Source organism: Micromys minutus, assembly GCF_963924665.1.
Source record: "Micromys minutus genome assembly, chromosome: 14".
In the NCBI taxonomy this organism is placed as follows: Eukaryota; Metazoa; Chordata; class Mammalia; order Rodentia; family Muridae; genus Micromys; species Micromys minutus.
This window is the reverse complement of record NC_137983.1, coordinates 23573110-23599896: the sequence shown is the minus strand read 5'-3', so window position 1 is coordinate 23599896 and position 26787 is coordinate 23573110. Positions and strand designations below refer to the sequence as shown.

Below are 26787 nucleotides of genomic sequence, written 5' to 3'. Positions count from 1 at the left end.
ACAGACCGTTAACAACACTAGCCACACACACCTCGCAGCCCCTCATTCACAACCCGAGACCGTGAAACCAGTTATCTGCATAAAGCCCCGGGCCCTGGCAGGTCTATGCGCGCACAAAGGACAGCTTGGCCCTACCGTGGGGAGTTGAATCCACTGTCCACGGTGATACTGCTGCTGTCCATGCTGTCCAGCCGAGCTGAGTGGGTGGCTCTCTGGCTGCTGTTGCTATCGGTTTCTTTAGGGGCGAGGAGGGTGAGGTTCTTCTCAAACTTCCTCTGCAAATCCCTTTCCTTCTCCCTCTCGAGGAGCCACTGCATGGTGCCCACATCATCTCTGTTTTTCTCCTCCTCCGCGTTTTTGTGGGCCCCCTCCTCGGAGTCGTCATCGTCGGAGACATTGTAATAGTCAAAAGAGGCCTCCTGGTTCCCTCCAGACTCCTGCTGACGCTGGGATGGAGGCATGGCTTGGGCCGAGGATGTCCCAAGGGAAGGTTCCAGTTTCTCACATCGGCCTGGCAGTGTGTCAACCGGTGACTTCGGGTGAGATTTGAGGAGGGACAAACTAGATTTGTGATAGCTGTTTACAGACAAGGTGCTGTGTAGAGGTTTGAACAGTGTGTCTTTGCTAAATATTTCTTTCCTCTTGTCCAGGCTGCTGGGTTCTGCACTATGATGTTGGACAAGACGGGCATTGGCCAACCCCTCTGCCACACCACCAGAGGCTGCAGGGCCCCCACCTGGCCCTTTCGGTGACTCCTCCTTGGGCCCAACAGGTTCCCTGGAAGAATGGGGGGTCTGCCTCTCAGACGGAGACAGCTTTTTTACCCCCTCAACCAAGGTCAAAGTGTCATGATCCTCCGCATTCTTCCCTAAAGGAGACGGTGCTGTGAGCACAGTCTCGCTAGAAGTGTTACACTGAAAATAGTCATCCACAGCTGTTTTTGCGGGGCAAGGGCTGAGTTCCCCATAGGACGCCATACTCTCAGGAGGTTTGCCTGGTTCCAAAAGGCTACAAGCACTGGAAGGTTCCTTGCTGCCACCAACTATTTCTGGAATGCACACCTCTTTATAGCTGGCAGAAGGAATATGAGTCCTTTGATGACCAATCGTTTGCGCAGGCCTTAAAGTACTGTCGTCAATGTATGATTGGCTGGGTGTCTGGTCATCTTGGCTGCAGCCTTCAGCCAGATCTTCCGGAGTCCCGAGAGAAGAAGCGCCCAGGGGGCCTTTGGAGTTATCCATTGACCTGGATCTCTCCTTGGCCTTGTTGGACCTCTCATTCCTGGACCTCCGGTCCTGGGTATGGCTGTGGCTTCTGTGCACTTTGGAGTGGGAGCTTCCCCTGGAAGGTTCGGGAAAGGGCATCTCCGTTCTCCTTTTGGCCAGTTCGCCAGACACATCCCATTCTGGCGTCATGGGGAAATGGGACTCGATCACGTTCGTGTTGCTGTACGTGATGAAGTTGTCTCCTTTGTGTTCAATGATGAAGCAGCCCTCTCTGGGGGCCCTGGTTAGAGGGTCGCAAAATTCATACTCCCTCTCACCTAGGATATCCAGATGCGAGCCATCCGAAGGATCTCCTTTGGACACTCGCGTCTTGCTGTGTGACCGAGACTTCCCGTGGGACTTTCGGTGAGTCCGGCTCTTTTTACTCCTTCCACTGTGGTGGGCGGAGGACCCGGCTTTGCTCCGGTGAGCTTTCTCTTCTTCAAGTTTCTTCATCAGTGCAGTGTGCCTCATGACGTTTTCCACTGTCAAGTCCGGGTTGATACGCCGGATGATCTCCATCTCCACTTCCCGGGGGATAGTCGTGGGCGTGTCCTCGTCTCGCAGAGGCCACTCCTCGGGAGGAAACTGGGCAGAGAAATTGGCCAGCTGTTTGGTCTTGTCTTTCTTAAAACTCAGCCTGAATAACTTAAGGCCGAATTTTTTGGACTGCTTTTCACCCTCTTTAGGTTTCGAGAGCGTTTCCGTCTTATAGGAGAAATTTATAGTACTTTTGCTTTTTTCCGTGGGTGGCACCTGGCACAGCGGAGGAGGGCAGTAAGGGTCTTTGCAGTCCTTGGCGGGCTTCCTCTGCAGAGTGGAGGCATGCATGCTGTGCAAGTCTTCTCGGCAGCAGTGGCAAGAGTCGCAGTGCTTTCTGGGTAATGTCCTTTCCCTGACACAGCCTGAGGCAGAGGGCGTTATGGTTCCTGGTTGTGGAGAGGTACACTGAGACCTGTCAGGTACCCTCTCGTCCAAGTGGTACCACTTACTGTTAGTTCTTATGAGGGAGGGAGTAATGAAATAAGTCTGTGGGGTCACAATAAAATAGCCATCCGGAGTCGGATAGATTTTCCTCTCCCGTACCAGTGTGTTTAGGGTATGCCGTAGAATTTCTTGGCTTGGGGTTGGAACACCTAAGAGCAAGAACAGAGACGCTTGTGAGAGGAAAGAAAGGACAGGCTATGGATCCCGGATTTTCAGAGTCCTATTAACATTGCCAGATTTAAAGTATCACCTCATGGCATGTAACAGGCTTCAAAGGTGTTTATTATGTTTAGTGTGAATCCCGGGTTTCTCTGCTGACTCCTACAAATATTACCACCTAGAGAGGGAAAGGGTGTTAAAAACAGGAAGAGACTTGGGGATGAGATGGTGGAAGGACTCTTTGCCCAGCATGTGTGAGACCTTCTTTGGGTTCCATCCCCAACATCGAGGCAACTGCTGCAAGAGAGAGATGGAAGTCAGAGCGTTAGATTCTTACTGCCACTAGACCTTTCTGGAGCATCATGAAAGAGAGTATTTTGTAAAGGACAGGAAAATGATGAAAAGTAACATACATTTTCAGAAAATATTTTGTTCAAAGATCACCAGAGAAGGGAGGTTAAAACAGCTCAATATCATACATATACATATACATATACATATACATCATATACATACATATACCACAGGCTGAAACCTTTACGTATATACACATATATGGAATTACTTTAAAGTTAAGTTTTATACATTTTATAAGAGGGCAACTACATGTGACCATTCCTTTTCAAAACTTCTTTTAAGTTTGAGATTATAATTTAATTATATGATCTCCCCCTTTTGCTTCATCCCCCCAAGCCTTTCTGTATACCACACCTTGCTCTTTTTCAAATCCATGGCCTCCATGGGGGCTTACAGAGACTGAACCACCAACCAAAGGACATGCATGGGCTGGACCCAGGCCTTCTATACATATGTAGCAAATGTGCATATGGGTTCCCTAACAAGTGGAGCAGGGGGCTGACTTTGACTCTCTTGCTTCCCTTTGGATCCCTTTACCCTAGCTGGGCTGTCTTGTCTGGCTTTTGTGGGAGAGGATGTGACTAGTCCTGTTATATAACCTGATGTGCCAGGGTCAGTTGGTACCCAAGGAGGGGAAGCCTTCCCTCCTCAGAGAAGGGGAAGGGGAAGAGGAAATCGGGGAGAGGAAGGATGTGAGGGTGGGGCTGGGAGGAGAGGAGGAAGCTGCGATTGGGATGTAAAGAGAAAACAACAACAGAAAAAAAAAAAAAAACCAAATCCATGCTCTCTGTTTTCATTTACTGCAAGTGTGTGTGTGTGTGTGTGTGTGTGTGTGTGTGTGTGTGTGTGCATACATTTACACTTAATGTAAGATTTCCAGTCCCTATAATGCTATTCATATGTATGTTTTCAGAAGTGACTTTTGGTGCTGGGTAAACAATTGGTTGCTCTTTCCCAGGAGACACCATTTCTCCCATTCTCAGCAATACTACCCAAGCTTGAGTTGAACAAGGGCAGCAACAAAAGACATGCCAAAGTGGATGGGGTGCAAAACATGAGGTCTCTCAACACTACACACAGGACTGGACCACTCCACCATGCCTTGAGACTTTGAAGTCCACTACTCTGCATGTTGAAACTGTCTGTTGTGTAGTGGCAGTCAGATAAGAACTTTTTGTCTTTGGCAAGAGTTAGCCGACAGAGGTGGCTTTCCTAATGTCTAACTGTTGAGCCCTATTAAGTGTCCCTAGTAGGTGTCCACACACTAGCAGTTTGATCACTAAGACCAACATCTACATTCGCTTTAACATAAAAGCAGGGTGGAACGCATGCCTCATCGTACTTTAATGAGTATTTGTGTGGATGCTTAGGCCTTTCCTACCTGAACAGACAGAACCAAGGAGAGACGTCCTCAGAAGAGCAGAGATTCCCCCGGCTGCATGCTGCTTACTTTATTCTTTGGGTATTCTGCCTTCATCAGTGTTAGGCACATCGAGGGTGACAATATTTACAGAATTGATCCAAGTGTTATAATTTAGAAACAGACCGGATCAAATCATATAAATACGGCCAGTGTCTGACCCACAAAATGGCAGTTTCACATGGGCCAGCCACCACAGTCAAAGCAGTAGGGAGTGGGGGCTGAAAGCTTAGGTTCTAAGGCCAGACTGCTGTATTAGAAGCCTAGTCCAACTTAGTAACTGATTTATTGGTTGGATTGCTCATTTCCTCATTCCCTATTATGGTTAGATCTAGAATGTTCCCTAAGACTCATGTGTTAAGAGCTTGGTCCTTGGCTTGTTGTTAATGAGAAGAAGTGGTACTTTTATACAATGAAGCTTAAGGCAAGGTCTTTAGGTCACTGGGGCCCTTGAAGGGCAAGATGTGAATTAGGCCTCTTTCCCCTCTTTTGCTTCTAGGCTGTGATATTGCACAAAAAGCAGACTCACCACAGACCTAAAAGTAATGGGTCCCTCTAACTACAGGCTGAACCCTTTCCAGCAATGGACCTAAATGAACCTTTTCCTTTTGCAAGCTTTAACTGTAATACAAAGTTTATGCCTCTGCAAGTCTTAACATCCTCACACCCCCAGTGGTCCCCTCCAACTGACCTTTTCCTTTTTTGGAGATAGGGTCTTTGCAGGAGTAGTCAAGTTAAAATGAGGTCATTAGAGTGGGCCATAATCCACTGGGAGTAATGTCCTTCTGAAAAGGGGAAAACGACACAGAGAGAGGCATAGGTGGACGAGAACGACGTGAAGAGACACAGGTCAAAGATGGCCATCCACAAGTCAAGGAGAGATGCTCAGAACACAGTCTTCACTCACAGCTTTTGAAAGGAAACAGACACTCCTGCAGACATCTCGACTTAGGATTTCTGGTTTCTAGAATTGCATGACAACTTTTTTGCTGTTCTCCACAGACCATCTTAGCAGCCCTAGAAGGTGGTGGTATTAACGCAGCTGGCAACTTAATTTCTGGGGCATCTATTCTCAAGGAGCTGCCGGGCATTTGCAACAGTGTGTTCCAGAGAGCACATGCTCAATAAACACTAGCCATTAGAAGTCTTTACTTTGGGTCAGAACCTTTGGAAACCCAGATTACCTTCCAATTATGTGGTGTAGTAACTGGAACATCTGGGTGAACTGAGAAATCTGTGTGCCCTCAGTCTGGCCAAACAATGAAAATGGGATCTAATACAATAGAGCTGCTTTGGCATTCTCAGGGAGAGGAAGTCTGTGGGCACAAAAGAGCATCCAAATCTACTTGTGCTCTCTTTGGAAGGCATCCTTAGCAAGGAAGTAGAGGCTCATATACAACATATTGCTTAATGTAGTTTCTTTTTGATTAACTAATTTATCTTGTGTTATTAAAGGAAGCTGAGCTACTTTTTTTTCAGAGAGAGGGAGGGAGGAAAGGAGGGAGGCAGGAAGGAAGGAAGAGAGAGAGAGAGAGAGAGAGAGAGAGAGAGAGAGAGAGAGAGAGAGAGAGGAACACCATGTGTGTAAGAGTGCCCCAGAAGCCAGAAGAGGACTTCAGATCATCTGGGTCTAGAGAGTCATGTGGTGGAGAGGAGCCTAACGTGTATGCTGAGGACCTAACTTGGGTCTTTTAGAAGAAGAACAAGCATTTTCTACTGCCAAGCCATCTCTCTAACCTATGATTCATATTAAGAATAGTCATTACTGTTGGTCTTGGAAAACTCACAGATTCATATAGAATCAGGAGCACAACATAATATATGCTATTTACCATTAAGAAAATTTTCTTTACTTACTCCCAAATAAAGGGACAAGAACTACCTGTCAATAAACATTTACTTTGAAAACAACAAAAACCCACAGAACATTTTCCCCTTGAGATCCAATCTATTTACACATTTCTACCTTGATTTTCCTGGTTCAACTGTAAGTTGACAATATTTGTACTTAGGTTACTAACAAGCCTTAGCACAGTAATGGATATTTTCAGGCATCTCGATGACCCTAAGCCTACTAGTTCTTCTATTAGGCACTTTCAGGGTTAACCTGACAAAGGGCTGATCGCATGCATGCTTTATCATTTCCAGACACCACACCTGTAGTTTGTTATGAATCAGGACTTGAGAGGACCAAGAACAAAAATAAACTCTGTAATCTAATGGAGCTAAAGCTGTACCCCTCCCCTTTCCACACCTTTCCAGCTTCCAAAGCAAAGCTTGACAGTTAAGGATGCATTATGACTACATGTTATTTCTCAGAGCCAAATTTTGCTTTAACCCTGAAAATCTGATTAATTCTCAGAACAGAGAATGTTGAACATTTTAGATTAAAAGGTATTTTTATTTTGACATAGGACCTGTGTCCATTGTTCTAACAGGCCTGAAGGCCATGGGCTCACACAATCTTTGTCCATTCACCTTCAAGAGAACCTGGGACTCCAGGCACATGACGTCATGCCCAGCTTTAGATTGGCATGTTTGATGGCCTTCATTGTGTTATCATTCTTATTTGTAAGGAACACTGGCTGCGTGAGAATTCAGGAAGATGAATCAGAGAGAACATGGAATGCTCTACAGCTAAGGCTAAGACAGCTTCAACCCACATCCAGTTTCACAGTCCTCTATGTGCCTGATGTGAGTCAGCCTTGCTTTCAGAAAGACCCAATTCTAACAACCTAACAAGAATTAGCCCAATGTAACTGAGTACTTATTCTGGATGAAAGGATGACTAGTTCTTTAGAAATCTGAAAAAAAAGTATTCTCTTAAGATCTTTAAAAAAAAAAATTCTTAGGTGGAGGGTGTAGTTCTGGGGTGGAAAACTTGCTTAGCATGCACAAGGCCCTGGTTCCAGTCTACAGTATGGACACACACACACACACACACACACACAGCAACACACATAAAAGCAAACACAGACATGTAATTCTGTATTGAAGACTAGTGCATAAAATTTGTTGAGTGATTTTCGAAGTTCAGCTCATAGCAGTGGGGGAAATGGAGCTCCTGTATCCAGGCAGGACTCTCAGTGAAGGGATGAAGACACCAAATCACACCAAACCTTCGACCCCAAATCTCTCCTGCCTCAAGAAGTGCCGGGACAAAGATGGAGCAAAGACTGGAGGAATGGCCAACCTTGACTGGTCCAACTTGAGATCCATCTCACAGGCAAGAACCAGTCCCTGACACTATTAATGATACTCTTATTAATTGGCTGTCTTCTGAGAGGTTCCACCCAGCCGTCAAAGGAAACAGATACAGAAACCCACAGCCAAATATTAGATGGCGCTCAGGAGTGTTGTGGAAGAGTTGAGGGAAGGAGTGAGGAACCTGGAGTGGATCAGGACTCCGCAGGAAAACCAACAGAGTCAACTAACCTAGACCTTTGGGGGCTCCCAGAAGATGAACCACCAACCAAAGAACATACAAGAGATGAACTTAGCCATTCTTCCCACCCCAGCACATAGGTAGCAGATACGCAGCTTGGTCTTCCTGCAACTACAGCAATGAGTCAGGAGTCTACCCTGACTCTGTCACCTGCCTTGTAGATTTTGAGCCCTAACTGGGCTGCCTTGTTTGACCTCCATGGGAGAGGATATTCTTAGTCCTGCAGTGCTTTGAGGTGCTTGGGTGGGTTGGTACTTGGGGTGTGAGGTTCTTTCTTGGAGGAGGTGAAGGGGAAGAGAGGATGAGGAGCCCGCCCATGAAAAGTCAGTTCTGGGAGGGGAGCAGGACTTTGGAAAAAAAAAAACCAACAAAACAAAAACAGAAACATATACTATAATTTGTTTCAGTTTACTGTTTTATTAGGAATCTTTACCCTTTGGAATACCAACGTCCAAAGTACTGGAAGATCACATTCTAAACTATTCTTTTAGTTTATTCATAAAACATGCATGGGATATAAGAATTCAAATATTTTAATAATACTTTGCTAGACTTCACCTCCCCTTTTTTCTTCAAATAGTAAACTACAAGAGAAGTAAACAGTCTTACCTTTAAAACAAAGAAGGTATTAAAAACCCTCCAAACTTCTAGTATTGTCACTGAAAATAGATTTCTTTTTTCAAGGAGAGTTTAAACAATGTTAAGTTCTCAATGATGTTTTGTCCTGACATAGCTAACAAAAAGCAACAATAAAAGAAGGAGAAGAAAGGAAAGAGGGCAGGTAGGACAAGAAAATGTCATTTTTTTTTTTATGAAATACTAGTTAAATGTTTAGAGCTATTAGGTCAGGCACAGTGGTGTACATCTGTAGAGGCAGGTGATTAAAGAACATTCAAGGCCAGCTTGACCTACACAGTGACACTATGTCTCAAAAAGAAAAAAACAAAAATTTAAAACAAAACTAAAGAAAACAAAAAGAGCTATTACTAAAGAAAAGTGTAAACAATTAGGACTATGTCCTGGACCTGGATTTGTCAGTTTTCTATGAAGTGCCAACTAGTAAATCTTGTGGGCTTTGTGAGCCATGTGACCTCTGTTGGCAACTCTGCCCTACCACTATGTCCGAGGAGCCAAAGATAACTCAGAGATATCTGAGTTCCAATAAAACTTTATTCACAAAGACAAGTGTGAATGAAGTCCCAGCCCAGGAAGCCACGCTTTGTAAAATCCACATGGTGTCCTTGCACATGTCTTGGTCTGGCTGATAGTCATTAGTGTGGTGTAACCACAGAGGCTGGCAGAGCAGGTACTACTTTAAGCTTCACCGATTCCTTTTTACTAGGATGCACAGTAACTTTGTGGTACCGTTTGTTTCTCAGTGGGGATGAACAGTTTACGGCTGCGTACCAGCTCCGCATTCTTGAACCGCTTCTGAGAAGGACCAGAGGCTTCCTGCGAAGCTGTATCACTAGCAACCTGAATACTTTAAAAGCAGCTGGGCTGTTTGATGTCTGAAGCAGGAGCTTAGGTGTGCTGCAGGAAGCAGGGTTTTAGAATCCCAGAGTGCAGCATTGGCTGAGAGCATCGCTTCCCCCTTCCCCGGGGATCTGTACATCTGTATACCTCACTGCCATTGAGAAAAGGTGTCTGGCCGCTAGAAAAGGGGAGGAAATTAGGGGATAATGAAATGCTGTAACATTTAAGATTACTCATAAGTTGGAAGGCTAGGTTGACATTCGTGTTAAAATAGCACATATAATATAAAACACTGATATTTAAAAAGTGGGGGAGGCATGGTGGGAGGCTAAGGCAGGAGGATTTTGAGGCCAACCTGGTCTATAGTGTGAGTTCCAGGACAGCCAGGGCTACACAGAGAAACCCTGTCTTGAGAAACTAAAAACAAAACAATAACGAAACAGGGAATGTTAGTGGGTAAAAGGAGGGGGAAAATTAATGGGAAGGAAATGCAAAAGTTTCTTTGAGACAAAAAGACAAGTATGGAGGCCAATGACGGAGGGTTATGTCATTAATCTTCATAGAGTTGGTTCTTCCTCCTTTCTCTCTCTCTGTCTCTCTCTCTGTCTCTCTCTCTGTCTCTCTCTCTGTCTCTCTCTCTCTCTCTGTCTCTCTGTCTCTGTCTCTCTGTCTCTGTCTCTGTCTCTGTCTCTGTCTCTCTCTCTCTCTCTCTTTGTGTGTGTGTGTGTGTGCTCGTGCGCGCGCCTTGACTTCAGGCCAAGGCAAGATTGCTTTATCAATGCAATATTAGGGTATAAGATATGACCAAAAGGTTTTCTTCCAAAGATGTGCAGCTCCCTTCTAAGTCCCAGCTGACTCCTTGGACACCCTCAGACCGAGGACCTAAGTAAGCGCTTACTGTTTCATACCTCTGGCTGTCTGTGGCTGCTTATCATCCGGTATTACTGTAGCCAAAGCTGATTCTGCCAACAGCGTATATGTCCTAAAGTCTCTTTGAAAAGCTGAATGAGCATCAAGTGTGCCGTGCAGTCATTTTTAATGTGATTCCTATTTCAGTGTAGAAAGAGGTATAGGTCATCATCAAGTTGGTGAACCAACAGGCAGTTCCAGAGAGTTGCACACTGTCCATCTAGACATGTGCACACTCAGAAAGTCGCTTGACAGATTGCACATCACATGGGATTTTGAGATTCTCTTGTAACATTAGACTTTGCATGGATGGCTGGGGGGGGCACTTGAGGATAAGAATGAAGCACCCCCCCCCCCGAGATGGGGCCTGGCTGTCCAGTATATACCACTCCAAATAATTTCCTCACCAGAATCACGAAGGACTGCTTGTATTGCAGCCGTACTGTTGTCTTCAGTTTGTACTGTTTAAGGGGGAAATGTCGGGGCTGGAGAGATGGCTCAGTATCTAAGAACACCACCTGCTCATCCAGATAACCCAGGTTCAACTCCCAGCCCACACATAGCAGCACACAACTGTCTGAATTCCAAGATTAGACACGCTCACACAGATATAATACGCAGGCAAAACACCAATGCACAGAAAAACTTTTTAAAGTAAATCGAAAGAAAAGAAAAAGAAGTATTTTTTTTTTCCTTTTAAAAAGAAGTCTTGATTCATGGAGTAACATTTTATAAGGCTTATTGGTTCATAACACAAACATGGGGCACATATTTATTTTTGATATTATTCATTCCTGTAGTCAGACCCTTAGGACTAAGCGTCCCGTTCTGTTTCTGAGAGCCCTGGGTGTGTACGTTTAAGGAAGGCTCAGCTGCACACAATGAGCAGAATTCTGGTCATTTTCACCAGTGTCCTATGAAATGAAGTTGACTTAACTTTTTCCTTAAGTATCAAGTTAAAAAGTATTATATCAACTTATAAAAATAAATTAAAATAAAATAAAAGGTACTATTCCTACAGTATTATAAAAGACACTATAAGTAAAGGACTGCCATTGTAAGGTTTTTCCCCACAGTGCTCCTTTAAAGCCCTGAAGCCCACACCACAGCCTGTATCCAACAGCCTAGACCCACAGCCACATGCACAGCCACACCCACAGTCCACACCCACAGCCCACACACACAGCCTATACCCACAGCCCACACACACAGCCTACACCCACACCCACAGCTTACACCCACACCCACAGCCCACACTTACAACCCACATCCACAGCTTACAGCCACAGCCTACACCCACAGCCCACACCCACAGCTTACACCCACACCCACAGCCCACACTTACAACACACATCCACAGCTTACACCCACAGCCTACACCCACAGCCCACACCCACAGCTTACACCCACAGCCCACACCCACAGCCTACACACACAGCCTACACCCACAGCCTACACCCACAGCCTGCACACACAGCTTACACCCACAGCCTACACCCATACCCACAGCCTACACCCACAGCCTGCACACACAGTCTACACCCACAGCCCACACCCACAGACCAAATCCATTTGGAAAGAGCTCCATTCTTTCTCATTACCTGGGAAACACGTCGTCAGGTGTTCCATCAGCGCCTCCTGGGTGACAGGCTTTCTCGCAGAGTTCATTGCCGAGATGGCCAAGCAAAGGATTTCCCCGAGTGGAATAAACTGAGACTGACTGATGGGGGACATACTGATTGGTGACACATCACCTGCAGGGAGACAAATTTGAAGGTGAGTGGGTTCATTAGGACACCCCACCATTTATCACACGCAGGTCTTCACACGTGCACACCCTCCCATGCCTTTCCTCTATGCCTGGCATTATGAAGTCACTCAGTTTTGAACACTGAAACATGCTGGGATTACAGCAGACTCCACTCGGGTAGAAAGACTTCTACACACGGTGGATGTTCAAATAATCTCTACAGGCAAAACTCCCCTTGCAATCTCGTAATAGTGTGGATGCTAACGTCTAGTAGCGAACATGGCTCTGGAAAATAAGCTTTGTTTTTATTAGCATGGGGATGATTTATGATGAAACAACGGTTCACATTTCCAGAAATGCATTTGTGGTGAGTAATGGTGATTCGTTCATACAAATGTTGAGGGTCCTCCTGTGTCCGGCATCTGCCAGAGGAATTGGGAGCTCACAAAGAAAGAGAAGTTCCCCTTCCACAGCTGTCTCTGCCCTTGAACAGCTCTATTTGGAGGAGGCAGACACAGAGATCAAGGTCACGGTGTTGTGTGACAGACAGATGTGCAGCAGACAACTGGACAGGCAGCTCAGAAGAGAAGACAAGTCAGCAGCAATACCGTCTCAGATGTAGGGGACTCTTGGCTTTCCTAAGGCTTTGAGATCTGTGTCTGGTGTCAAAGGACATGAGGGTGGTTGGTGCCTGGAAGGTTTAGGAGCTGTTATAAGCAAGTGTTTTCCTGGGGAGCTGTAGAGAAGGAGCACAGCTCTGCAGGGACAATCATGGAACCGTTGCTGAGGGCTTTTATCCTGTGAGGAACAATGGCCAGTGGAAGAAATGTAAAGGCTAACAAAGCAGATGTGAATTGAGGAAGGCCGTGGTGGCCCTGCAGAAGATCTCCTGGAAGAAGGCAGGGCGGTTTACAGTGGGATAGAGACCATGACCGCTTTATGTAGTAGCCTGATAGGAGGGATGGTGGAGACAGGGGAGGCTGAAGAGGTAACACTGAAGGATGAGAGATGCTGATTGCCTAAGTATCAGCCAGTATCACAAATTGACTTTCCGGCTCTAAAATATTTACAATTTGCAGATGGTCCAGCTGGGTCCCAAGCATTTCTAGAATTTCCTAGACATTTCTGGGGTGGAGATTGTTTGGTTTTGGACCCCAGGATAAGGGATTGAGGTGCATATTTTAAATACCAAAGCAGACCTGGCCTCCAGGTTTTCCCAGCATCCCTCAGTCTCTGCCTGGCATACCCTGTACCCAACCCTGGACTTTCCTATGCAGGGGCTAGGCTGCCCCTCCCCCAGAGACTCCTCCCTTTATAATCTAGACCCCCCCCCCACATACACATTTGCCCTTTCTCTCTTTCTCCTCTCCTCCCAACCCTTTCTCCCCATGGTGAACCCCCAGGCCTCAATCTTTGGGGCCAGCAAACCAGCCCTAGAGATGCTTCCCAATAGACCTGCCTTTAATCTAATCTGGCTCTAATTAGCTCATTTCACCAGCGGTGAAGAAATACCCTATCAGGATGGCCTTGGGAGAGGAAGAGCCTGGGAGAACAGAGAGTCAGGCATCTGCTCCTGACAGCTGATTGGCACCTGTTTTATCCATAACTAGGTAAGATGTTATGGATAAAGAAGCTCTACAAAAAGGATGGAGACAACCAGTAGGATCGACTTCCTGTGACTTCCTAACTTCAGTTACTGATCCTAGTCACGTAAAACATCCTGTCTCTTATTTTTAAGACTTGTTTTAGTTTATGTGTGCATGCCCGTATATGATTCTGTGTATATGTAAGTGTGCAGTGCCTGTGGAGGCCTCTGGAGCTGGAGTGACAGACCATTGCAAGCCACCCAATGTGGATGCTGGGAACTGAATCCAGATCCGCTGGAAGAACTTAACTGGTCGTAACACTGAGCTATCTCTGCAGCCCCTCCCTTTCTTTTCATTGTTGCTTCTGAAGCTTGCTTTCTCAAGTAATAAGCTAACCCAGCTGGCTCAAGCCAAGGCTCAGATCAGCCTGTAACATTGAACGGTAGCCTCTCCAGAAGCTGGCTGGGTGCTCTAAGGTAGATCAGCCTCCCTGCTGTCGGGGCACTGAGAGCTGAGCTACATCCTCTAGGTTTGTAGAAGAATACAGTTGGAAAGAACTTCATCTCAACGTTGAAATGATGTCATGGATGACATTAGGCAACGGAGCTGGAGATCCCTGAGTGTTGGGCTAAATCCAGCAACTGTATTGGTCAAAGCAGCAGAAACACAGTGTCTGACACTTGGTGCTGTGTCCCTCCCCCAGCCTAGTCTAGTTTAGTCTCTCCTCCCCGGTGCATCACTAGGGGACTCCATCAGCTCTGCTAAGGCTTCAGATGGGCATGAGAGGAGGAGATAGTACTTATAGATCAAATCTGAATTTAAAAAAGGTCCAGGGTAACTTTTCAAAGAATCGGCAGAATCTAGGAACGGATCTAACATAGAACCCACAGGCTCCGGAACTCTTCTAAAGGAGAGCCCTCTGAAGAGTTTCTATTATATCTGGTGGAGAAGCAGCAGTTAGGAACGGATGGAAGGGAATTACGGTTTCTACTGGGAAAGTCAGTTTTGTGCACTGAGTGGGCGGGGATGCTCAGACCACCCTGAAGACTCAAAAGCAAACAAACAAGCAAACAACAAGCAACTTAAACCCAAACTAAAAAACCTGCTGAACTGTGTGGAGGACTATCTGAGTGGGCAGTTACACAGCGGTGTGTCTAAGCTCTTTTTTTTTTTTTAAGATACACAGTTTTCAAACGTTATTATTCAAAAGCACACGTGAACTGATTCGGCAAAGCCCAGGTGGGCGATGGGCTCGGCCCTTCAGGCTGGCTTTCATCTGAGTCTGACTTGAGAGGTACTGAAGCTTGCTTTCCTGAGTTGCTACTCTAGCCACAGGGACCTCACAGTCTTCTGGAATGAGTCTAACACTCAGTGGGAAGGAGGAAGGAAAAGTCCAACGCAGATCCGACCATCTTTCTCAGAAGACCAAGTCACAGAAATGCTAAACATAATTGCTGTAAATCTAGGTTGGAATACTCTGTCGTTTTGCATACACTACAAAAGGCTTTCCTACTCTGACGCAGATTAGCAAAATCAACCAAGTTTTTGCTTGTCCTTCTGTATTACAGTAGATCCTTAGTAGCATCTTCTTCTCCTCATTTGCTGAGCCCCACTGTGAGAAGCAGAAACTGTGAGCATGCTTCAAGTATGTTTGCAAAACGAAGAAGAAGAAGAAGAAGAAGAAGAAGAAGAAGAAGAAGAAGAAGAAGAAGAAGAAGAAGAAGAAGAAGAAGAAGAAGAAGAAGAAGAAGAAGAAGAAGAAAAAGAAGAAAAAGAAGAAGAAGAAGAAGAAGCTTATTTCACTATAAACAATGAATCGGTACAGCAACTTTTAAAGTGGGATACTGGCCGACTCATTGTTATCCTGCTCTAAGAGCTTCACTTCCCCCTCCTCATCCATTCCCAGGTCAGACCACAGCATCATCTGTACCAGCTGCAGAGCCTCCTCTCCCACATGCCCACTCCTACTGCAGACTCCCGTCATCTCTCACCTGGTGTGTTATAATAGCTTCATGGTGCTCAGCCTTTCTTCCTTGGTTTTTAATAGCCCCTGTCTACAGAGCAGCCAAGGTCCTCTCGTAAGAAATCATAAAACATGCCATTTCCCTACACTAAACCCCACAGCACTGCCTTTGACACTTGCAGAGAAATCTGATTCCTTATGAGTTCTACAGGATCTGCAGAGTTCCGTCTACCCACCTCTGTGGGATCAACCACCACCCCATTCACTCACCACCTTTTTTTTCTCACGACAGGCTCACAACCTCTTGTTCTTGCGTCCTGCCAGAATGTTTCTGAACTTAGGCAAAGTCTCTTTGTGTGTGTGTTTGTGTGTGTGTCTGTGTGTATGTGACTGTGTGTATGGGTCTGTATCTCTGTGTGTGTGTTTCTGTGTGTCTGTATGATTGTGTGTCTGTGTGTGTCTGCTTGTGTCTGTGTGTTTTTCTATGTGTGTATTTGTGTGTGTGTGTGTGTGTGTGTGTGTGTGTGTGTGTGTCTGTGTCTGTGTCTATGTGTGCCAGTGCTTTTGGCCACAGGTGGTTCTTGGGTGGACTTTTCCCAGACTCGACCCTTGTCATCACGTGCATCACAAGTGAAAAGCTGTAGCCTCGGGAAGCCCCACTCAGACCACCCTTGGCAGTACTGTTTTTGCTCTTTGAAAGTGTATCTCTCCATGTGTGTTTGTGTGTGTGTGTGTGTGTGTGTGTGTGTGTGTGTGTGTGTATGCATACTTGTGCTCAGATTTACCAATTACTATCTGTCTCACCCACTAAATATACGCTCCACGAGGAAGGAAACATGAACACCCCGTTAGTTCCCAGTACCCACAACAATGCACGGCTTATCCTAGACACCACTACATGTTTAGTAAACAAATACTTTTTTAAAGTAATGTAATAATATAAGGAGTATTTTTTTTAAAAAAAAACTATTTTAATTTAGATTCTAGTAAGCAATTACAGAACAGAGACCAAATACACTAAACTATTGTCTTTTTTAAAAGACTCTCCTTAATTAATTTCATGACAAATAGCCTTCAAACAGTATTTATCATAGAAAAATATCATAAATTAAGTGAGGTTTAGATATGTGTTTAAGGTCTGTTAAAGAGATCATCCTTTGGATCTCAACACAGCAGAGTGCCTTCAAAGTTATCAAGAATTTCGGTGGATCTTATATCAACATGATTGATGAACCAACCAGTCAACTTAAAGTATGCCACTGGAAAATTCTTCCAAGGGCTGGAGAGGTAGCTTAGCAGTTAAGAGTGCTTGCAGCTCTTGCAGATGACCCATGCATAAGTCCAAGCACCATCTTTAATTCAAGTTTCAAGGGTTCTGACACCCTCTTCTTGTCTCTGTGAGTACCAAGCACATGTGCACTACACATTGACTCATGCAGACAAAACACATACACATAAAATAAAAATGAATCGCATTTTAAAGAAAAAAAGGAAAATTCTTTCAATAACTACTCCACAGTTTTTTCCCCCAAAGAATACAAGAAACCACAAAAACTGTTAAAATATATGACTCAAAGATACCAGCATTTTGCATAAACTATGAATTGTAACTATGTTTGTCTGTATTTTTATTTTTACTTTAGTTATGGATGTGTATGTATGTTTGTTACATGTGTGGCTACCCCAAGAAGCCAGAAAAGAATGTTTAGAATCTATGGAGCTGTTAAGGACAGTTGCAAGCCACTTGACTTGGGTATTAGAAATGGAACTTGAATCTCTGGAAGAAGAGTAAGTGCTATTAACCACTGGGCCATCTCTCCAGAGCCCTACTTGCCTATAATTCATAGGATAGATTTTTCTACTGTCAGAATGTGTTTGAACATAGTTAGAGAAAGTCAACCATGAGCTCATAGGTACTTTGTGGGTTAAAGAATTCTTTCTGAGAAGCTACTGTTTCACCCTACCATACCCCAAAAAAAACAAAACAAAACAAAACAAAATGAGCAACTAGGCTTTATTGTAGCTTTATTTTCTTTTTAAAAAAAATCTACTTAAATATTTAGACAGTCTTTGGGGTACAAATGCCCAAACAAGGATAATTCAGATACTATCAAACTTAGAGTAAGCATTCAATGTATTTCTCCTGAGTGAACTGAAAATGTGCAAAGACTGGAAAATGTTCCAGTCGTAAGGAAAGAAGAGCGTTTAACATTTAAAGTCGGTCAGTCAAATTGTGGACACTGCTTTCTAATAAATTACTCTGTGAGTTCGGTAGCATGAGAAAGATAAGTTAATGGGATGGATGATGAGAGCAAAAGATGCCCCTTCTACCATTAGAGGCAAGAGGAAACCTGCAGAGCATGAAGGGGCATGCTGACCAACATGGGCAGCCAGGTTGAGATAAAAAGAAAAGCTGAAACCAGATCCTGGTAGACCAGAAGGCTTAGAACTTACTCTTACTAATCTAGGTATTTCCTGTGTTCCATGGGGGTCATACTGTGACATACAAGTGCGAGAAAATCATTCTTGGGTAACTGAAGAATAAAGTGGTGCTGACTACTGCCACCAAAAAGAAAGGCCTGACACAGGACACCTTCGATACACGCTGGTTGCATCTTCTGTCTACTTGTCTACATTTCTCACTTCCCCCTTGGAGAATGTCATTGACTAGCAAATACACTTTTACTCTGTTTTATCTCCCAACTTCTGGCCAGTTACTAAAGTTGGGATTACTCCCCCTCCTCCACACCCTAATTTCTCCCCCAAGTAATCATCTATTCAAGAACTATGCAGTGCCTATCAAATACCTTTAGGTACTTGAGCTCCAAAAGGGTTCCTATCTGGGTTTTATTTCAGGGTGAGGTGGTACAAACTTAAAAATAATACACAACACACTACAATAAAATCCTATCTTTTATGAATGGCATTTTCTTCTTTTCAGACATTAGGTTCAAGTTTGTCCCACTCATGACCTTTGCATATGAGAAAAACTACGTAACTCTTGTGATATTTATAACAACTTACATTTACCACCTGCTGATACAATAAAAAAAGGTTTTCAAAAAAAAAAAACCCTATGCCAAAAGCATATACACCTATCTCAGTATGACTTTAAAAACCCTCTCCATGCAACTGTGTAAGACAAGCAAAGTTGTCATTTTCCAAGGAGCAGCTATCTTATCATAATAAATGGCAATCTTTAAAAAATATATATACCAGCCTCCATGTTTGTGTATAGTTGGTTCACCACCATGCATGCACACACATGTGTGAGCATGCTCACACACACACACACACACACACAGAGAGAGAGAGAGAGAGAGAGAGAGAGAGAGAAACTTTATTTGGTATCAATTATTCTGTTTCTCCATGTCCTACTTTTCAGTGTAAATGCTCATTTAATTCTACTGTGAGTCAAAGAGCTGCTTCTATCTTTCATATAATTCATATCCCAGGTTTTAAATTCATATACCACATTCCAATTCTAAATCCTTAGTTGGGAAACTAAGCTGTTAAGAATTGAGACACTCCTATTCTCTGACGGCACCAGGAGATACACAGCTAAACATTTACTTGACTTCTTTATTTTAAAAATGCATGTCTTCATAGTTACCTGATATATGCTGGGAGGGCATCTATACCTCAGTGTCCACACATAGAGAGATCATAGGACAAACTCCAGGAGCCAATTTTCCCTTTCCTCCGAGTGGTCCCTGGGATTGAACTGAGACCGTCAGCATTGGTGGCAAGGGCTTTTACCACCTGAGCCACTTTACTGTCCAGTCTCTTATGGCAGATATAGTTAATTGTCTAGGAGCCTGTTTCCCTGTTTGTAAAACAAGGGTTGGGGGAACTATAACAATTTCTTCATGCTCCAAAAGTCTATGATTATCTATTAATTCAGCAGGATTTTGGGAAAAAAACAACAAAAGAAAAAAACAATACCCAAAAATATATCAAGGTGTTGTAAAAATTACTTCCATAGTTATCTGACCTGGAAGAGGCTTTCATTTTTAAAGAAATAGCTAAATGTGTTGGCCATCCTATTTTCCCCTTGCATAACAAAGCCTTCATAGTTCATTCTAACTTCGGTCTGACTGAGGTTTGCTCCTCGGGACTAAAGTGCTTTCTTTCCCCCTCCTCCGGTCTGCCAAAATTAACATCAGAGTTAAAATTATGGGTACCAGTAAAACTACCACATGCCGCAGAAATGGCGACTCCTCATGAAACATCTGAAATGTGCTTCTGAGATGCTCAGAGCCCACAGGGACGAGACAGCTCGACTCCCTTCAGTAAATTGCGCTACCTTTGCCAAGTTTTATCTCAGATGCCCCTAGGTGTGGGAGAATCATCCGCTCTCCAAAGTTACAGTTAAATGAATACCAATACCCAAAGCATCAGACAAATCTTGTGTTTTACAGTTTAATTCAATTTATTAACCTTAATTTTATGTATAAACGCTGCTTGGTTCTTTTAACAGAAGGTCTACTACAACATTGTCTCAAAAGTTCTTTTGGAAAACACGTATCCCTTTCTTATGTATGATCTCCAAGACCTTCGGAGGGGACAGAGCATATGGCTTCCATTAGCGCACAGCCGGCTACGAAAGTTTCTTTGAAACCAGATTACTACACTTGACTTTTCAACTGTTTGTGCTGAAATCTGAAAGAAAACGGGCATTGAAAACGGCACTTTTACTAGTTTAGTCTAAGTTTGCTTTAAAACACCACCGACTTCAAAACTGTGAGGCTGGGCCCTCATTGCAACAGGCAATGAAGGAAAGTTGACATTTAACAACAGGAAAAGGTCTAGAGTTTTTAGAACTTCTATGACAGCCTCTCTAGAAGCCTCTAATGATTAATTTCAACCCTAATCGTTCTCTGACCCAAAATCCAATTCTAAGGTTATTATTCAAGGAAATGTTTGAACTCAAAGTTGCTATAAAGAGGAGGTGCCTATTGCTAATGCTGGAGTTAATCTTGCCCTTGGCTATGGCTTCCTTAGACACTTCCTATGAGAGCAGAGGTGAGCATCTTCATGGCGACTCAAGAGCACACGCACCAAAACGAGTTGATGTCTCACGCTATTCAGAATGTCCAGCTCATGTCTGTATGCTATAGAAAGGCATAGCTCATAGAGAAGACTAATTCAGGAGAAACCATTGCCTTCCTGGTTTCTGATTTTCCATAAGTTACTTCTTTCTACTTAGACTTGGCTATTGTTTGAAAACTATCATAGAATACAGAGAGGTAAAAAAAAAAAAAAAAAAGTAGATAAAAGCAACTAGGGGAGAGCAGTGGGTGAAAACCCCCTCCACATAAAGAGAGGCATTGCTGGCACCTAAAATTTGGGCCACTTGGCCATTTGCTGTATAAATGTGTGTGTGTGTGTGTGTGTGTGTGTGTGTCAAGAACTAGAGTGGAACCATGAGCTATCAGAAGCACTACACACTTCAGTACATCACATCTTTGCTAAAACTCCAAGTTGGGAGCCAACCACACCCACTGAGTATGAGGGAGAAAGCAAGGAGTAGAAACCAGCAGACTGCTGCTTACATACCAGGGGCTAGAGTATTTCATGGATGGAAGGGCCCACACACAAGGACAAGTTCCAGCTTGGCTCTGCCTTCTACCAAGATGTTGGTGACAAGAGCCGCTCTCCTGTTCTCTACTCCCTGGCCCAGAATTAAATTGAAGTCATTCGCCACCTGAGATAAAAATCATGATAAAATACTAATCTTGGCCAACAACAACCGATACAGTCTCTTGAATATCATATAGCTCTAGAAGACCCATAGCTAGTGAAAGGTGGGTCTTCCTTGAGAGCGAGTACCTGGAGTAGAATCAGATCCAAACTCCTAGTGGAAGCCACCATCCATATAGCCATTTTCACCAACCCAGCACCCCCCCCCGCCTATTTGTAAATAAACATAACATTTTTCAATGATAATTTAATAAAGTGGCCTGACATTTGCAGGGCTGTTCTCAGAGCTAAAATCCCCAGGGCTGTGTCTCAGCCTCTGCATTCTGGCTTCATCTGCTGAGGCATCAGGTCTATGCTGTGGCTAATCTCTGTGAAACACAAGTGTACCTCAACAATCAATCCTAATTAAATACAGGTCAAATGTGGTCAGAGGGGCAGAACCTGGATTTTTAACAACCTTTACTGAACACCTGTCACAGGAAACTCTAACTGTTACCCTACCACCCCTTCCAACAGTTAAGGAGGTGGCTCTGAAAGAACTCTGTGAGAATAGCAAAGGACAGGGGAAAGTCAAGGAGCCTTTAGCAGACTCACAGAGAACACTCTGACTCACTGTACCCTTAAGTCACTTTCCTGTCCCGAATGTGACGTCACAACAGTGACAAGTCCGAGCAACTTTGCTAGTACACCATGAGGTTGGGCGCCCAGGTCTGGACTTCATTAGTGACATCACCGGGGAAAAATGGTTTAAATTTTGTGTCTCAATTTCTGCCCCCACCCCCAATAATGTCTACAGCAGCAACTCTCTCTTCCTAATGCTGTGATCCTCATACTGTGGTGACCCCCATTCTACTCCTTTGTAACTGTAGCTTTTATACTGTTGTGAATTGTAAAGTAAATACATGATGTGCAGGATATCTGATTTGTGACCCCCAAGGGGGTCACAACCCACAGATTGAGAACCACTGGCCAATAGTGATGCTGACCTTGCAGTGATTGTGGGAATTAGGTGAGACCATGGGTGTTCATCATTATTAGCTTTGGGACCTAATAGCTAATAAACAGTAGCTAGTATGCAAAACATACAGTTTCCAAACCTGTCTAAATCTAATCTATTTCTTTTTCACCAGAACTTAAAATTCATCCCAATAGAAATTAATTTAATTTAAAAAAATAATGTATCTTTTTCAGCTTAATTTAGTCATTAAAAAGAAGCCATTTAGACAATCTTAGCCCACACTTAGGAAGGAGATTGTCCTCTCTAAACTAAGACATAGAGTATCTTCCTGATGCTCAGCCAAGAGCACCTTCCCAGAGGGAATGCGATGCTTCCATTGAAATACAGGGGGACTTAAAAATTTGGGGCTGGGAGACAATGGCTTTAGAGCAAAGAGAACACATGGATTTCACTGGGGCACCAGAAGCCAGGGAAGGGTGTGTGCAAACAGTTATAAGGATAGTAAAACAGTTGGCCTGATTTCAGAACAGTGACTGGGCCAAGTCTCACACACACGGCCTAAGAAACACTTCTTAGTACTAAAGATATGTGACACTAGGAGTTAGGGCGATGGACCCTGGGGTTCTCATTCCCACGATGGCCATGTCTTCTCAGGAAACATGTCCTGCAGGAGTGACACTAATATTGGGAATTTTGTTCTCTCCTTACTTAAGGATAGCTTAAATATCCTTAACTATCCCAATAAAATCCAAGCGGGCTGCTATTAATGCTCACATTTAAGAGCCATACACTCACATTTGTTCTTAATGGTAAATGAGTCCTCTACCAGGCGACTTGCATGGCTTTTGCAGCTATAATGGCAACTCGCTGGGAAAAAAAAAATCATAATTTCCTGAGCCTCACATAACTCCTGAGGTTCACCTTAGCATTCACATGCCTTGTGAAGATCCATTTTAAAATTTAACTGTCTTTACAATGTACTGAGTTGTGCATATTTTTGAGTATGTGGGAGGCATAAATTTATAATGTGTAATAATAATCAACTGAAGGGACTGATAAGCATCACTTCTATATCGTGTCTCGTGGATTCTTCTTTTCCAGTTGTTTTAGATCTATCATAAAATGTTACAGACTATGTCAGGAGTGATTTCCCCCTAACAACTGTATTTTGGTATTTATTGTATGACTTCTCTCATATCTCCCCTCCCTCTCTCCTTTCTGGTCGTCCATGATTTTAAGTCTATTCTCTTTCCAAGAGATTGATTCTTTCAGTCTCTACTAATGTGTTAGAATGTATTTCATTTGTCCTTATCTGAGCGGCTTGTTTCACTTAACAGGATGACTTCTGATTTTATTAAAATTAACGAGTGATTATTTTGTATACACGATAAATTAATGCTTTTCAGTAGCTTCCCTCCAACTCTCTACTGAGTATACTCCACATGTGAACAGTTAAAAGGGGATGTGAAATACAGAAAAATCATACATCTAGTTGTCAATGAGTACAGTTTAGACATCAAATGTGAAATGTTGGCACACATACTCGGGAGATGGAAGTAGGAGGATTGGAAGTTCAAGGGCAGCCTTGAAATCATAGGACACTCTTTCAAATACAAAGACAAAACAAAACCCTCTAAATGAAACTTCAGTTGCTGAGGAAATGCGAATAAATGACAACCGTGGCCTCGTGGACTTAAGAAGTCTCACTGTGGCAAAGGGAAGTTAGCTGGAGGAAGCAACATTAGAAATAAAAGAAACATCTTTGCTTAGCTATACATATGACATAGGATGACTATCTTCAATATACAAACCCTGCCAAAAAACCAAAACAAAAAAAATTAAGCAAACTAATTAATAAACGAGATGACAAAAATGAGAGTTCTCAAACACACACACACACACACACACACACACACCCTAGGACATAAAGAATGAAGTTACATCATTTGCAGGAAAATAGATACCCCTGGAGACAATCATATACAGATAATTAAACCAACCTCAGAAAAACAACAATTTTTTTTTCTCTTACATGGTGGCTAGATTTCATATAGACACATAGAATCATATATGTACATATGACATGACATTAGGAGAAAGACTGCACAAAGAATAATGGAAGGGAGAAGGGTGAGTCAGAGGGAGGTAAGGATGCTCGAGCAAAGTGTAGACACAGCATTATTTACTTTTGTATGAAGGTGTCCTTGTGTGATACAGGGCCTGTACAAGGACTATATCCAGGGGAAACCAAGATGGATGAAGATCAGGTGGATGATCACACTTCCTGTTCCTCCATTGGGTGAGTTTATGTGGAAGAGAGATTTTTAAATGGGGTCTCCAAGAATGGCAGCAGCAGGAGGGTGTGGGGTTACAGTGAACTCAAGGACACAACAGATTAGGCGTATGCTTTTCCTGGCCAAGCATCCTTTGAAACCGACTTGGTACCCTCAAATGCAAAGCTGCAAAGTCCTGCGGACAAAAACATTCTTAGCAATGAACACAAGGCCAACATGCTTTCTGTCCCACAGTGGAAGGGGGCAGCTGTGAGTATGGATGAAGCCACTTAGAAAGAAGAGGAGCTTGAGGGCCCTGTCAAGGTAGATTTTGGATCATTTTTTTTAAATGTTCCAATTATGCAAATTGCACGAAGGACCCAATACCCTAAGACATACTTTTACTAAACAACAACACCGACAGTATGTTGTGGGAGGGAGTAAAATTATGTTTTCAGAGATGCCATTTTCATGTCGAATGCAAGCTTGGAAGAGACTTTGACCATTTTATTATCATTTTTAAAAGATTTTTATGTGAGAAGGTTATAGATGCTATTTAAAAAAAAAAAAAAAGTTCTGTCATAATCAAAACCCTAAACCAGACCCTAGCCTTTCTCAGTTCACAGAAGCTTCAGTGTGGTACTCCTCTTAGTGAGTCTCTGAGTGTGTATTTGGACTCCTTCAGCTGTTGAGTGTGACACACATAGGTTCCAAGGTCAAATTACACACATTTTCATGGACTGTATATTAGTTAAAGAGAAAAAAAATCCAAGGAATGTTTTTTTTTTTTTTCTCTTGGAGAAGCGGAAGAAACATGCAGATAATGAACATGAAGCAGTGGTTATGTCTGAGCCTTGACGCCACAGCTCCTGATGGCTCACCCCGATGTGGCAATGATTGATATGGTCACATGCAGTGGGTGGCCTCTCCTGGAGAGTTTCGACTGCCCACCATACAAGCCAAGAGCACGCTAACAGCAAGACCACTCACCAGCGGTCTGCTCGCCCTGGTCGCAGGGGGTGTTGATACTTTTAACATATATAATTTTTTTTTTTCATACAACAAATTTTGAAATAAAAGCAGGGGAAACCTACCTGACCCTTTCTGGACTGGCTCCATTCCCCAGGTAGCTTTGATGCTAAAGCCTGGTGCATGCTAGGGGAATGCATCCAAGCACAAGAAGGAGCCAGTAACAGAAATGGACGTCCTAGAATCTGGAATAAGAAGAAAGAGTAAGTGTTCGAGCAATAGTATCCTAAATGAACATTTCAGATATGTTACTGCAGGCCTGTGGAATACAGTGACAGTCTGGGACTTTACCTTGTTGAGAATATATATACATATATATATATATATATATATATATATATATACACACACACACATATATATATACATACATATATATACATATATGGACTAAAGGGTTCTCTTCTTACAAACCAGGGTTTGTGACACTGACACTTGTCCAAAGCACCTCAAAGGGGCTCTGTGAATGTACTTTGCTAGTGATGATTTTACGACCCGGAGTTGGGGCGGGGAAGCGTATTCACCATCCTTTTATCCTGTTTGCTCAAAGCAGCTGGATCCCAATCATGCCCGGCCCTTAGATCACAGCCGTGATCACTGAGCTGATATCCCACTGCAGTGTCTCGGGAATCTGCAGTGTCACTCCCCTTCTGATTCTTCTCTGCAAAGTGAAGTCACAGGGACCAATCAGCCAACCTGACTTCTCACTCCCCTGCCCAGAATCCTTTGTGAGACGAAATGAGTCATAGCTCCGAGAAAAGCCACAGCCTGCGTGTGTCTGTCAGCTCCTTTGTCTGTGCAGTGCAGAGACTTTGAGGGTAGGACAGACCCCAGGTGTTTCTAAGGGACCCAGGCGCCATCACATGCGTTAGTCCCCTCACATACACACATATTTTTAAACCACGGAAAGAGTAAAAAGGGCACATACCTCCAAAAGGCTTGAAGAAAGAACACACGTTAGATTTCATCTGGTATGGTACACACAACACAGGACAATCACAGACCTGACACATTTCCCTTCTTTTAGTCTGGTTTGAAGGCTGGGTTTTTAATTTTCACAGAGGACGAATCTCCCACCTGTGTGTGACGGCGGGCAGTACACGGGATCAAAGTTTAGCTGCAGTGAGCTGTCTATCATGGATCCCAGTTGCCCTGCAAGTCTTTGCAAGCCCCGGGCTCATCACCCCTACAGGCTGGCGGCCCTGGCAGCAGAACAGCTCCACCACTGCCCTTAAAGGCAGTGTGGGGAATGAGGTCACTATGTCAGAACTGGCTGTCAGCGACAGGCTCTCCAGAGCTTACGGCACAACCAGTGGGAGTCACGGGATTTGTGGTTTTATGTCGAAGCTTTGTCTGCTTTTCTGAAATTTTAAACAACAAATTCTATGTCTACTATCAGTAAGGAAAAGAGAAAATAAAACCAAACCAGTTACGTATCTATGCAAAATTGCCTTGCTTACTGCACCATCTGCACCAGGCTCATTATTAGCCCACGCTGAACACATCC

At 43.7% G+C, this 26787-nt stretch overlaps 1 protein-coding gene across 1 annotated transcript in view; it reads right to left on the bottom strand.

Annotated features, from left to right (window-relative positions):
- STOX2 (storkhead box 2) overlaps positions 1 to 26787 on the bottom strand; it is a gene marked incomplete at both ends in the record, with an annotated part of 94958 nt that overhangs the window by 5132 nt on the left and 63039 nt on the right. Inside the window, 2 exons of the mRNA XM_080928704.1 lie at positions 136 to 2401; positions 11620 to 11772. Coding sequence (XP_080784830.1) covers positions 136 to 2401; positions 11620 to 11772 — 2419 coding nt within the window. The remainder of the gene's footprint in view (positions 1 to 135; positions 2402 to 11619; positions 11773 to 26787) is intronic.